The 14,479-nt window shown below is 51.3% G+C and overlaps 1 protein-coding gene across 4 annotated transcripts; it reads left to right on the top strand.

Moving 5' to 3' along the window:
- Positions 1–3,782: 3,782 nt before the first annotated feature.
- Positions 3,783–14,102, top strand: SERPINF1 (serpin family F member 1). Of its 4 annotated transcripts, XM_045199269.2 has the most exons (10): positions 3,809–3,923; positions 6,016–6,151; positions 7,273–7,408; positions 7,894–7,982; positions 9,226–9,415; positions 10,043–10,198; positions 10,621–10,824; positions 11,945–12,087; positions 13,058–13,268; positions 13,730–14,102. In XM_045199269.2, exons 4-10 carry the CDS (start codon positions 7,902–7,904, stop codon positions 13,987–13,989), a joined length of 1,245 nt encoding a protein of 414 aa, XP_045055204.1. In that variant the 5' UTR covers positions 3,809–3,923; positions 6,016–6,151; positions 7,273–7,408; positions 7,894–7,901; the 3' UTR covers positions 13,990–14,102. The 4 variants fall into 4 exon arrangements, with proteins under 4 accessions (XP_024420565.1, XP_045055204.1, XP_045055203.1 ...); XM_045199268.3 differs by lacking the exon at positions 7,273–7,408; XM_024564797.3 differs by lacking the exons at positions 6,016–6,151; positions 7,273–7,408 and having other exon boundaries at positions 3,783–3,923.
- The last annotated feature ends 377 nt before the right edge of the window (positions 14,103–14,479 follow it).

The raw sequence follows: 14,479 nt of genomic DNA, 5'->3' as shown, positions 1-14,479 counted from the left end.
TGCTACTCACAAATGCCCCAGCTGGGGACCTGGCCTGGAACCACACCCGCAGAGGGGGTGGGGTGGGGTGGGAAACACTCCTTTGAGGAAAGAGAAATTGTTTATGTTTTTGTTTTTTAAGATTTTATTTATTGATTTTTAGAGACAGGGAAGGGAGGGAGAAAAACAGATCAGCTGTCTCTCGCACACCCCGGACTGGGGACCTGGCCCACAACCCAGGACGTGTCCTGACCAGGAATTGAAACTGCGACCTTTTGCTTTGTGGGATCACGCTCAGTCTACACTGGGCCACACCAGCCAGAGCCATTTCAAAAAAATAAATTATTATGAAATAGTTGGGACATACAAAAAGGAATAATGAATTGCATAATGCTACTGCCCAGTTTAAAACATATTCTCAGTACAGTGTCAGCCCTACATTCCCTTCCCCCATTCCTTCCCCTGCCCTCGTAACCATCATCCTGAATTTGGTTTTATTTTCATGCCTTTCTGTTATTTTTACCACACGACTTTTTACCTCTAAGTGCTCTATAGTGTCATTTCGTGTTTTTAACCCTAACATAAATGTACCACTCTATTGCATTCCCCTGCAACTTGTGCCTCTCCGCACTGTGACACAGTCTGCTGACTTCGGTGGCTTCCCTCCATCACTTCTCGGGCTGTAGGCTTTTCCAGCCTTTACTTAGCCTCCTGCGGATGGACATGCAGGGAGCTCCCATTGTTTTGCCACTACAAATGGTGTTCTAGAACATTGTTTACGTACTTCCTTGTGCACATACATGGAGTCTTTTTAGCTCACCTGCTTAGCAGTGGAATTAGTGAGTTATGGGTTTGGGTTTACCTGCCTTTAACCGCCAGCGCTGCCACAGACAGTTACGCACAGCTTTGCCACCCGTTGCCAGACTGGTCTCCCAACTGGTTCTATCGGTTTGCATCCTCACCAGCAGGGCATAGGAGATCTTGGTGGTCCACATCCTCAGCAACACCTGGTTTTGTTCCACATTGAAATTTCGTCCATCCGATGAATGTGAAATACACTGGTTGTAGGCCCTGGCCGGGGAGCTCAGTGGGTTAGAGGGTTGTCCCAATACACCAATGTTGTGGGTTCGATCTCTGGTCAGGGCACATACAAGACTCAACCAATGAATGCATAAATCAGTGGAACAACAAATCTCTCTCTCAAATCAATACATTTAAAATTTTTTTACATTAGGGTTTTAATCTGCATTGCCCTGATTACTTAAGTTTACTAGTCATTTAAGATTTGTCTTCTGTGAATTACCTGGCCCTATTTTTCCGAATTGTATTTTTTTCTTATTGATTTGTAGTTCTTTCTATGTCATAGTAATTTTTTTTGTCAGTTGTCTCTGTTACAAATATTTTCTCCCAGTGTGAGGCTTGTTTTTCCTTTTGTTTTATGGTACTTTTTCATCAAACAAGTTTTTTTTTTTTAATTTTTAGAGTCAAATCTAACCGAATTTTATAATTCATGCTTCTTTTGGTGTATTGTTTTTAAAAAACCTTTCCTACCCAGAGATCACCAAGATATCCATCTATATAATTTTTTCTAAAACATTTACAATTTTTCCTATTGTATATGAGTCTGTGTTTGGCTCTTATTTTTAAAGATTTTATTTATTTATTTTTAGGTAGAGGGGAAGGGAGGAAGAAAGAGAGGGAGAGAAACATCAGTTGGTTGCCTCTCACATGCCCATGACAGGAGACCTGGCCCACAACCCAGGCATGTGTCCTGACTGGGAATCGAACCAGCGACCCTTTGGTTCACAGGAGCCGGCACTCAATCCACTGAGCCACACCAGCAGGGCTGTGTTTGCTTTTTAAAGCATAAAAAATATCTCTGAGAGGACACATAAGAAAGAGATGAACATAAACTGTCTTCAGGCAGCAGAATCCAGTAGCTAAAGATCAGAGAGGAAAATTTCTTATTGTATACTTTTTGTTGCTTTTGAGTTTTGAACCTTGTGAGCATAAGATCCTATTAAAAAATAAGTAAATAATTTAAATAGTCATTTAAAAAGGTTCTGCAAAAACGGAAATAGTTTTTCATATTTAAATCTCTAATATACGAATTATTTTTTAAAAAAGATTTTTATTTATTTATTTATTTTCAGAGAGAGGGGAAAGAAAGGAAAAAGAGAGGGAGAAAAACATCAATCATTTGACTCTTGCCCACCCCCAACCGGGGGCCTAGCCTGCAATCTAGGCAGGTGCCCTGACTGGGAATCAAACCAGTGACCTTTCGGTTTGCAGGATGATGCCCAATCCACTGAGCCACACCAGTCAGGGCTAGAGTTCATTTTTGTGTGAATGCTGTGAGACAGGAATCCAATTTTAACTTGTCCACATGGGCAGTTGTGACCTTCCTACCTTTCTATGCTTAGCTCATTCCCCATTCAAGATTCAGCTTCGATTCCCACGTCCCAACTGCGCTGCCACAACACCCCACAGGGCAGTGCTGTCCAATAGAAATACGGTACAAACCACTCATATAATTTAAGATTTTGTAGTAGACACATTAAAAAAGAAATATGTGAAATTAATTTTAATGATGTATTTTACATAACCCAATATGTGTAATCAGTGTAACATGTTTGAGATGGTTTACATTGTGTTTTCATACTAAATATTCAAAATCTGGTGTGGATTTTACACTTACAGCGGATCGCAGCTCAGCCTAGCACACTGGAAGTGCTCGTGGTCGCGCCTGGCTAGTGGCTGTTGTATTGGACAGTGCGGCTGTAGAGACTGCTATCCCAGAGGGCGTTGCGTTATATTGAAAGGGTCTGTTCTTGCATCAGCCTCTGCGATTAGCCAGTCAGTTTCTGGAGGGTGGGCACTGCGTGGAATTCATCTACGTGCTCCTCTCCTCCGCGTACCTCGCTAGTGTTGAGCTACTCTACTTTTGTTGAATGGAGTGAACTCTGACTGTTGACACACTTTCCCTTATATAAAGCTGAACTTTGCCCATTGGAAAGTTCTACCCAGGGGCCCTTGCTCTGCTCCCTGGAAACTCACAGGAGGTGAGGTTCCCCTCAGTTGCCTTCCTCAGGCTAAATATCACAGAGTGATCTCCTTTCCTCCTCTGGCTGGGACTCATACCTGCCTAGAAAACATTTTGTTACATTCTCTAATTACATCCCATGTCAATATTTTAGTTTCACAACCAAACTGCAAGCTCCTAAAGACCCCAAGGTGGGCGGGGCCTAGGTGCTGTCTCCAGGTGACGTTCATCGTGTCTAAGTGGGTGCCAGGCACATACGGTTCCCCTCAGGACTGACGCTTCTAGTATGATACATCTCATTTCTTCTTCTGGTCAGATATCTTCCCCCACTATCCTTTCGAAATAACAGAATCTCAGGGCTGGAAGAGCACACAGATATCCCTACCGAGAAAGGGAGGATCTATGAGGGTAGTCTTGCTGCAAATCCCAGTTAGTGCCAGAGCCAAGGACCAGGAAAGACCCAGAATCTCTGGGTGGAGTAGGGAAGACCCCTGGCCAGTGTCTTCTCCACTCCACCAGCCTGCCTCTGGGGCCTACTCCTGCCAGACTCTTCCTCTGTCCCGTCTCCCACCCGGGCTGGCCAGGTTGCCCTCTGAAGGTGGAACCTCAGGCAGTGAGGAAGGCCAGGGCCTGAAGGAAGGTGTGATGGAGGAGTGGGGTGTGTGAGTGCGTGTGTCTTGGGGGTGCATGAAGGAAGGGCAGCAGTGGGTTAAAGTTAACACCAGGCAATGATGCAATCACAGAATCCGAATTGAGTGTAGGTCGCTTTAAGACAGGAGTAGCTGTAATCTGAAGCCTGCTGGAAGCTGGATTGGGAGGCAGCAGAAAAAGCTCTTGTGCTTGCAGGAGCCCCCTCAGTGTGCAGACCTAGGCTGGGCGCCGAGCCACAGCGCACCCACAGGTAAAGCAGTTCCCTGTCTGGTCTTTGTGTCAGGGGAAGATGGGACAGGTTCCTGTGAGCTGTGGGGACTGGGGAGAGGCAGGGTACCCAAGGGAGTGGAAAAGAGGGGTGCAGGGAAGAGGAGGTGGGGAAACAGTAGCCTCTGTAGCTTGGGCATCAGGGTGAGTGGATGAGAATGGGCAGAGGGAGTTGGGGGTCAGAAGGTGGTAACCCAATGATCCCCAAATTCTGCTGTCCCACTAGGAGAGGCTGGAAAGACTTGAATGAAGTGGGTGGGAAACAATGGAGTGGTGGTGGTGAGGAAGCAGGGAGCTCAGCTGCTGGCTCAGGTCTGAGCAGCACCTCAAAGAGGCTCTGCAGCCCGCAGGGGAGGAGGCTGTCAGGGGGTGTGCTTCCACCAGGGCGGCTGGGGAGGCAGCCCAGCCTGCAGCCCAGACTTAGCCTGAGCTCAGCTCTCTGCTGCTCTTTCAGACTCAACTGGTGTGGATTTCAACAGTTAACTTCCCAACACTCCTGAGCAGCTGGCCCGTTGCGCCATGCCGGAGCGCTGGGATGGAGAACAGCTGGGTCCCTCTACCCAGTGCCCACCCTTTTCCGTTGGCCAAATTAGCTGCCAGGGAAAGCTGGAGGGTCAATGGGGTTAGTAGCCTCTCACAAACGATGACTGTTACTTAGCCCAGCCAGTGTTTGGGATTTGGGGTCTCAGCTGCCCAGGGTGGAGAGAATGCTGCCCCCATCCTTTCTGCTCCCCAAGGCAAGCCACAGCAAGGAGCAGGGCTGAGCCAAAGAAAAGCTGCAAGCTTCCCGGAAACCGCATCACTGTCTGGCCCATGCCCATCCACTGGGAGTTCAACCCCCAGGCTGAGGGTGGGAGAGGGAGGGTGCCAGCGAGTTCTGTTCCTAGGGCTGGTCTTTCTGGACTGTGGGGAGGTGAAACTCATGGGCACCCTGGCCCAACTTAGGTCTCCAGAAGAAACACCGCCTGGGGACTGGTGGAGTCACCACAGGTGGGGTGTGCTGGGAGGGGACCCCTCAGAGTCTCCCTGCCAGAGCCAGCGGAAGGGTGGTGCCCTTCCTTGCACTGCCCATGAGGTCCACCACCATGTGGCTTGAAGGCTGTGTGGTTCTGGGAGGAGGGGGGAGAGGGGGAGGAGGAGGAGGGATGGTGTTTGTCTCACAATCGGGTTTAATCTGAAACACATGCATTGGCCCAAATTTATCCTCCCAGATTGAAGGCAAGGTCATGAAATCCTAGTTCCTTGTGTCTTTGACTTGGGCAACGCGGCAGAAAGCAAGGCTTGACCTTGGCCCAATGGGGAGGATATCTACCTCCTTCTGTGCCCTCCCCCTCCTGGTAGGACAGGAGTCTGGCTGGGATACTGCCCTTTGGACGGGATGGCATCGTTGTCCCTATGCCCCAGGCCAGGCAATGGCTGCCTGTCCAGGCCTGTGGAACCACCACCTTGGACAGGGCCTTGAGTGTGCTGAGGGGGCCCTGGTGCAGACCCTTCCTTTCTGCTCTCTTACTGCCCTTGCAGGGGGCTCTCAATAATCTCTCCACTCCCCCCACCCCCAGAGTTTAAGATGGAGGATTCAAAGAAGTGCCATTAGTACTACGTGTCCCGGTGACTGGCTCTGGGCCAGCTGTGGAGCCCGGTGTCTTTCCCTGTCAGGGTCCCTCACTTCATCTTCGGCCCTGAGCACACCCACATGGTGAAGGTGACTGCAGGCCCTGGGGCTTGGGCTCAGGCGCTGTAGGGACTCCCATAGAGAAGGTCCCACTTTCAAGGGTATTGGAATTGTGAACTTATTTAGCCTACTGTCCCAAGATGACCCTACCCCCTCGCTCCCATCTCAACTCCCTGCTTTGGCCAGAGCGACTAGTGCTAACAACTTTTCTTCTCGCCTTGCCGCCTGTGGATCTCACTGAATTTTCATTCTTCAGCAAACCAGTCTCCTGAGGCTCAGGCAAGGAAGGCTCCTGCCAGCTCTGGGTGGGGCTGGCTGGGTGGAGAGAGCAGCTGTAAGCCTGGATGGTGTTCTGGTTTCTATCTTGCACTGCAGAAAGCTTTCTGCACTGTTATCTCAACAGAGGATTTCTCCCTGAGCGGCAGCGGCAGCCACGTGGAACAGCAGCTGGCTGAGCACACAGGGCTCCAGCTCCAAGACCTGAGCCCAAGACCAGGGTGTACAAAGAAAGTGGGCTCGTCCCCACTGGCGGTCCAGCTGTAAGCTGAGCAAACTCAGGAGGCGATCTTTTCTTTTGTTGCCTTTCATGCTTTACAATGTTGTCCAGTGGATTATCAGGCTTAATTTTAAGGACTTCGGCCAAAAATAATACACTGCACTCCCAACTTTCGTAATTGTTCTGAGTCGGAAAAGTATGTGTTGTGTGTGTGTGTGTGTGGGGGGGGTGTCATTGGGCACACAAAATGATAATGGAAGAGCTTGAGACCTTTGGCTCTGTGTGTGTGTGTGTGTGTGTGTGTTTGCAGGGGAGGCGAGGGACAGGGAAGGCAGATTAAGTTCTTGACTTGGCAGTGTGGATGGAGAAAGCACACGGACCAAAGTCCTGGTTGCTGACGTTTTGTCCCACTCTCTAACCAGAAGGCCTCTTGAAAGATCTGATCTGTGAACCCCCCTCATTTGCCCCCACCCCCACATCATGACCCAGGGGTGAGGCGAGCCCATGGGGCAGTGAATGCAGGATGGTAAGGGATGGTGGAGCATACAGAGTCCTGGGCCCAGATTTCCCTCTTCCCTTGTGGTCCGGGAGCCAGACCAAAGCCAGGTCAGAAGAGACCATAGCGGGGGAGTTGAAGGGGCTTGGGTGGTCTTCCTAAGTAGTGGGGTTGTTTAACCTGAAGGAAAGAAGGCTCCAGAAGTGTAAGAGTTATTTTCGGGCTGATGGGGGAGGAAGACCTGGCTCCCCAGGGGAGAAGGGCGCTCTGGGGTTCCAGTTGTAGGGACACATTTTGATTCAGAGACCAGTGGAAAGCTCACCGGGCTCCGGCACTGGTCAGTGTGTTACGGCATTACCTAACTCAATCCTCATCACGATAGTTAACAACTACTTGATTTCCATCTTACAAGAGAAGATATTGTGACTTAGAAAGCTATTAAGTCACAGAATTGAGCTCTGGCTGGTGTGGTTCAGTGGTTGAGTGGTGGCCTGTGAATCAAGGGGTCGCAGTTCGATTCCCAGTCCAGGGCACATGCCTGGGTTGCGGGCCAGGTCCCCCCCATGGGGGGCGTGCAAGAAGCAACCACACATTGATGTTTCTCTACCTCTATTTCTCCTTCCTTTCCCTTCTCTAAAAAATAAAATAAATAAAATATTTTTTAAAAGACACAGAATTGAGATTTGAACCCAGGCTGGACCCAGTGCTCTATCCGTGAGAGGAAGAGCTCTTGACACAGAACTGTCTGAGAAGGGAATGAGCCCGCAGTGAGGTCCCAGCTTCCAGACCAGGAGAATGCAAGGAGTGAGTTTGAGAACTTCTCGGCGACAGCAGGAGCTGGGCTGGATGCCTGCGTTCTCTGAGCCCTGTGATTCTGCCTACACATGAGATCTGGATGCTGCCCCCATTCTGTGACCAGATATTGCCCTAAATCCCATATCCTGAGTGGTCAGGGGGCCCCCGGGGAAAAGCCTTAGCGTGCATTTGCTAGACCACATCCACACACAGGAGCCTACTGCTGGATTGTCACTGTCTGGGAGCTTTAGGCTCGAAGGTGGGTCTCAGGACACAAACAATGGGATGAGAGCCCAAGCTCACCTGCTAAGACTGTGGGTGGAGGGGTGGGGCATTGCTCAGAGGGAAGGATCTGGCGGAGGGTCCACTTCCGGCCAGCGGAGGCTGGAGGGAAGGTGCCTAGTCCTGCCAAGCCCCTGCTCCCTGCCCAGGGTGGCCAGCAGGGCAGGGTGGTAGGTGAGGGGAGCAGCCTGCCACCTTTCAATTTCTTGCAGGCCCCGGGATGCAGGCCCTCGTGCTACTCCTCTGGACTGGAGCCCTGCTTGGGGGCGGCAGCTGCCAGAACAGCGTTGGCAGCCTGGAGGTCAGTGGTAGGGGGTGGGGGGGTGGGGGGGTGTTAGCAAGCCCTGCCTCTCCTCAGTGGGCACCCAGGTTCCAGGCTGGGCTCTGGCCTCTTCACCTAGGCATCAGCAAGAGAGAGAAAATGTCTTGCTCTGCCTTTCAGAGAACATAGTACGGACAAAAATAAGATCCAAAAAAATGAAAAGCAAAAGCGCTCTCACAAGCCAGGGCTGTCCCTTCAGACCCTTTCTCCTCACTTTGCGTCACTGTGGGCCTCACGGAGTGGGCGGCATCCTAGGGTATCCGTTCTGATGGAAGGGTGTGGAAAGGCCTCTTTCCTGTGTGGAGGGAGCGCATTCAGCCTACAAAGCAGGTGCTACGAAGCCCAAGCTCCGTGACCATGGTGGTGAGGGCCACACGAGGGCCCGGGGCAGCCAGGGCACAGTGACTGGACCCCTGCACTTGGTTGTGAGTTCCGAGGTCAAATTCTGGCTCTGCCTCTCACCGGCTTTGTGATCTTAGACAAGTGGCTTTTACCCGAGTCTGTTGTCTTATCTAGAAAATGGGATTCAGAATACCCATTCTTAGAGGACCACGTGGCCAGCCACTTATATTTCACCTACTGAACATCTATTCTGTAGGTGCCAGGGGTGGGTGGAAATATGAGGACTCTGTGTCTTGCCTTTAAGGACCTTGGGGGTATCAAATACATCATGTATGAGATGAAGTAACTCAAATGAAAAGAACTAGCACAGAACGCAAGTCGGTACATGGTAGGTGGTTAACATGTAAGTGCTATTTGTCTCTAAAACAGATCAGAAAACTAAGAAGTACCTTCAGATTGGGGCCAGCTGGGGAAGTCTGCGGTGGAGGAAGTCTGTGGAGGAAAAGTTTGTGGTGGAGGAGGTGATATCTGATCAAGGAAAGACAGGGAGACTTTCAGAGGTAGAGACCTTGGAGCAGTAAGTGAGGGTGAGCAGACAGGAATCTGGTCTGGCCTGAGAGCAGGGTTTAAAGAAATTTTTTTTCAGTGTTTCACAAGCCTGCGGCTCACAGGTAACTAGCGTTCAAGCCTGGCCAGCTCATCGCCCCTCTGGGCTGCCTCCGCAGCGGTGAGCCCCTGCGGGCTCAGGGAACAAACTCATTCCAGCGTCAGGCTAAACAAACCGTACTGGGGCAGGGGGCCGGAACGACGATCCCACTCAAAGCAGTGAGGGGACCAGCCATCCACTGCTCATCTCCCTGGTCCTTGTACTCCAATCCAGGGCTCCCCAGCCCCCGAAACCACAGTGGAGGAGGAGGATCCCTTCTTCAAGGTCCCTGTGAACAAGCTGGCAGCGGCCGTCTCCAACTTCGGCTATGACCTGTACCGCATGAAATCCGGCATGAGCCCCACCGCCAATGTGCTCCTGTCTCCGCTCAGCGTGGCCACTGCCCTCTCTGCGCTCTCGCTGGGTGAGTTCTCTGACGCAGAGAGCCCCGGAATCCTAGAGCTGCCACCTGGCCACCGCACATCTCTGGTGCTCTAAGCCAGGGAGGGCAGTGGAGGCGCTGAGACCGGCCCCTGCCTGCGAGTGGGGGCTCGAAGGCTGTGCACACACGACTCCCTCGCGCCCCAGGAGGGTGCTGAGCACTGCTGACACAGGTGTGTGACTTCAGGACCACTTACTGACATGGTGACTTTGACACTCATCAGTTCCTTAAATGAGCTGCTACTGCGTGCCGCCGTTAGGCTAGGTTCTGGGGACAGACTGCACACGAGCGGGCAGTTGCACTCGGGTCACAGCTGAGCTCGTGGGGGAAGCTGATGAACAGGTGACTACAGAACAGTCTGCCGGGCACCGTGCTGGGAGACGCACAGGACTTGGACCCTCATTCCCACCCTCGCGGGCCCGAGGCCTTTAGCCTGCTTTAGGAAAATCCCTTTCTTCTGTTGCCTTCAAGCTCCTTCCTACCTAGAATGTCTCCAGTATCAGAAGACGAAAAGACTAAGGGTGTAGTGTCCCTGGCCTGTCACGGAAGCTGGCCGGAGTTGGGCTCTGGTGAACAGTCAGTGAGGCCCATGTCCTGTCTCTCTGGCAGGAGCTGAACAGCGGACAGAGTCCAGCATCCACCGGGCTCTCTACTATGACCTGATCACCAACCCAGACATCCACGGAACCTACAAGGAGCTCCTGGCCTCCGTCACTGCCCCCCAGAAAAACCTGAAGAGTGCTTCCCGGATTATCTTTGAGAGGAGTGAGTGTGCTGGCCCGGGCTGCCTGAGTAGGGGGCCCTGTGGGCCACATGGGGAGGGTTGGGGGGGTGCAGTTCTTTCGATCACATCTGCCCAGGCCAGGCCTAGCCCTGGTAGGCAGGAAGGGGCCCTGTGAGCCCAAAGGGATCAGAAAGAGGAAGTAAGTGGGCTGAGGGAGACAGCGGGAGGGTCGGTGGAGGACAGTAACGTGAAGAGAAACAGCAATGAGCAAAATCTGTAGTTCCCTGTCCAGTGCCGCCGCCCGGGGAAGCTGGCCTGAAGCCCCAGCGAATCACTGGAAGACACTAGGCAGGAAGTCAGGGCCTGCTGAGTGGGAAACCAGAACCTAAGCCTGGCATGCTTCCAAAGAGGGCATGCGGGTTCCGCTCTCAGGCTACACTGACGCTGCTTCATGTCTCCCCAGAGCTGCGGATAAAATCCAGCTTTGTCGCACCACTGGAAAAGTCATACGGGACCAGGCCCAGAATCCTGACTGGCAACTCTCGCACGGACCTTCAGGAGGTTAACAACTGGGTGCAGACCCAGATGAAAGGGAAACTTGCTAAGTCCACAAGGGAAATGCCCAGTGAAATCAGCATTCTCCTTCTGGGTGTGGCTTACTTCAAGGGTGAGGGCTTCTCCACTTCTCTTTCTGGCCAAGGGTAGATGGTGGGGGGTCAGACAGGACCAGGAATGGGGCGGGGGGGGGGGAGTCAAAGACCTAGTTCAACAACACCCCAGAGGCAAAGCCAGAGCAGGGCCTAAGAAATGTACTTGCTTGAGTGTTATCTGCTTGTCATCAAATCCCAGGCTGACCCAGTGGAAGAGGCCTGTGGAGAGCCTAGCAGAGAGAAGAACGCACGACCACTCTTGTGCCTGTTTGGGGCGGGCACTGTTAGATTTCTGGCTGGAGTCAGACGAGGGTCAAAGCCCAGCCTTGCACCAGCTTCATAGCCTTTCTGGGCCTGTTTTCTCATCTCTGACATGAGGCCCACATGCTTACTTCAGAGGTACTCTACACCACCCCCCAACCTCATGTCAACCCTAGCACTGGGCCCAGGACACAGCACGCACTCACTGAACCACGGCTAGCTCTCCAACAACATTCCTCTGGGCTCTGGTGATGTGCCCAAGGCTCTCCCACGGACCCGCTGGGAGGGCAGTCCATTCGGATAAGCCTTGGGAGGGATTTTGGGCAATCTCCCCTTCCAGTGCTTTGTAACCATCTATCAGGCAGTAGCAAGAATGGACCCCTAAATTCCTAGAGAAAAGCTGTATTTGGAGCACTGATCGCCAGGAAATGGAAGCAGCAGTTACAGCCCAGCATGTTATAAGGCAACATTAAACTAAGGGAGCTTGATCATCAACTCGTTGTGTGGCTTTGGCGAGTCACTTCACCTCTCTGGGCTACGGTGATTTCTCAGCTGTGAGAGGGGTGATGGGATGATGTCCAGGTCCCTTCTGGCTCTGACCTCCTTTGATTCTGTCTCCCAGACACACCACAGTAGAAGCGTACCCCAGTTTATTTCCTCCCCTGGGTGAACATGGAACTTGTAAGATCCAGACAGTCAAATCAGTAAAACCAATGCATCTCCTTCTGAGTTTACTCCTTCCCTAATGTGTCAGGGCCTCTGACGGCTGCGATCCCTTTAGCCAGGCAATTTTCAGCACTGTGCTGTGGTCTGGGCACGGTCCCAATGCCAGTCTGGTCTCCTGGGGCTTAGGGCACTCCATGTGTTCCATTCCAGGGCAGTGGGCAACAAAGTTTGACCCCAGAAAGACCTCCCTCCAGGACTTCCACTTGGATGAGGACAGGACTGTGAAAGTGCCCACGATGTCAGACCCTAAGGCTGTCTTACGCTATGGCTTGGATTCTGATCTCAGCTGCAAGGTTGGTAGGGGTGGGGTGAGTGCTAGGTGTGGGGAGAAGCCAAAGACCGACAGAAGGTGTCGTGGAAATAGAATGACAGTGGTCTAAATTTTACCACTGTGTGACTTTCAGCAAGTTAATAGCTTCTCTGAGCCTTTTTCCCCCCTTAAAATAAAGGTGGATAGAAACTTACTCTCTCAGGGCTGCTTGTAAGAATTAGAAATGCAATGTGAAGTGACCTTACCGAGAATGGGTACTCAACGGTTGGTGTTTTCTTGCCTTTCCTTCATTCTTTTTTTATTTTTTGGGGGGGCAGGGAGAGCTTTTATTTCTAGAATTCAAAGCCAAGCTTTCGAAAACTGTCACAAACTCCAAACTGCTGACATTTTAAGTGTTTCACAGATGCCTGACTTCTTTTAATTCTAAGTCAGTAGTTCTTAACCTTTTTCTCTGGGAACCTGACGAAGCACCTGAATACTTGAAAGAAATGCCATGCACGTGCGCACACATTTCTGTGCATCACTCCAGGGGCCGCTGAGGCCTGCGATGCCATTTGTCCCATGGACCTTAGGTTAGGACCCTCTGCTCACAGGACCCATTTCGTTGCTGCTTCTGTGTCGCTGTGCGCAACGCCCCCATCCTCCTCCGGGGCTCTCTATGTAACAGACGACCAGTACCTGCTGGCCGATAAGCCTTGGGAGGAAACAGAGACCTGGAACCATAGAAGGAAATTCTTTCAGCAGATCATTTCAGTTGGTATTAGGCCAAGGTAAGATAAGACAAGTCAACTTTTTGAAGGAACACTAGTAAACGTCTTGCTGCCAGAAAACAACAGCTTAAAGGGATGATGGTTAAGTAGATCAGGGACTGGGGAGAGCAGGGCTGGGCCCTGCCATAGGACGAGAGAAGCCAACTGGTGTGTGCGCGTGTCTAGCCCTAGGCTCCGAGGCTCCACAGGAGAACCCAGGTGGCTTCCTCCCTGTTGTTTCAGATCGCCCAGCTGCCTCTGACTGGAAGTATGAGTATCATCTTCTTCCTGCCTCAGAAAGTGACCCAGAACTTGACCATGATAGAAGAGAGCCTCACCTCTGAGTTCATTCATGACATAGACCGAGAACTGAAGACTGTTCAAGCAGTCCTGACCATCCCCAAGCTGAAGCTGAGTTACGATGGGGAAGTCACCAAGTCCCTGCAAGAGATGAGTATGTCCAAAAGGCTCCTTTGCTCTTCGGGTGGGTGGGGTTGAGTCTTTAAGCCTTTGGCCCCACTAAGTAGAACTCAAAGGCTTCACCAGGGAGACCATGGATGATTCCTTAATTCTAATACATAGTGCCGGAGGGGTGGCTTGAGCTGCCTTCCTTCTCAGACCCATTCCTGAGCCCCATGACTGTGTACCTACAACAGGAACTCAGAACACTTGCCTCTCAAGACAAGTCTTTCGTTCTGGTTTCTAATATTCACCTCAATTGCTGTGTGCTCTTGGGCAAGTCCCTTACAGTAGCCTTGAACCAGAGCCCCGTACATCTCACCTAAGGTCAAAAGTGGTGTTCCACCCCCAGCTTGCTTATCGCCTTGAATCAGGACTTGGGAATTAGGGTTGTGTTCTTCCTTGGGGTGTTGGATAAGACCGGGCTTTAATGGAAATCCCTCTCAATCCCTGCAGAGCTGCAGTCCCTGTTTGATTCACCAGACTTTAGCAAGATCACAGGCAAATCTATTAAACTTACTCAAGTGGAACATCGAGCTGGCTTCGAGTGGAATGAGGATGGGGCAGGCCCCACCCCCAGCCCAGAGCTCCAGCCCGCCCGCCTCACCTTCCCCCTGGACTATCACCTTAACCAACCTTTCATCTTTGTGCTGCGGGACACAGACACAGGGGCCCTTCTCTTCATAGGCAAAATTCTGGACCCCAGAGGCACTTAATGCTCCAGTGCAATGTTCAGATACACTAGAGGGATGGCAGGTTACACATTACATGAAGGCTGCCCCTGTAATAGTTCAGTGTATACTTTGCAATAAAAGTGCTTTGCCCTTGACTTCCATTACCCTGTCCCTCCTATGTTGAGCTATATTAAGTTTGATGTGAGGATAACCTTTAGGAAGGTTCTGGTCCCACATTTAGAGCCCGGGTCTATCTAAACTTTGCAGAAAGTCACCATTTATAAGAACTTTTAGTTATCCGCACTGTGTAAGGCAGGGACTGATTCTCTGCTCTGGGATGTTTACATACGAGGACCACTAATGCCTCTAGGAGGGCATTTCCTGGCTCCACAATCTTTTTTTTTTTTTTTTAAGATTTTATTTATTTATTTTTAGAGGGGTAGGGAGGGAGGGAGAAAGAGAGGGAGAGAAACATCAATGTGTGGTTGCCTCTCACATGCCCCCAATGGAGACCTGGTCCACAACCCAGGCA

The sequence above is a fragment of the Desmodus rotundus genome, chromosome 9 (assembly GCF_022682495.2).
Source record: "Desmodus rotundus isolate HL8 chromosome 9, HLdesRot8A.1, whole genome shotgun sequence".
Lineage (NCBI taxonomy): Eukaryota > Metazoa > Chordata > Mammalia > Chiroptera > Phyllostomidae > Desmodus > Desmodus rotundus.
This window is presented reverse-complemented; position numbering and strand designations above follow the sequence as displayed.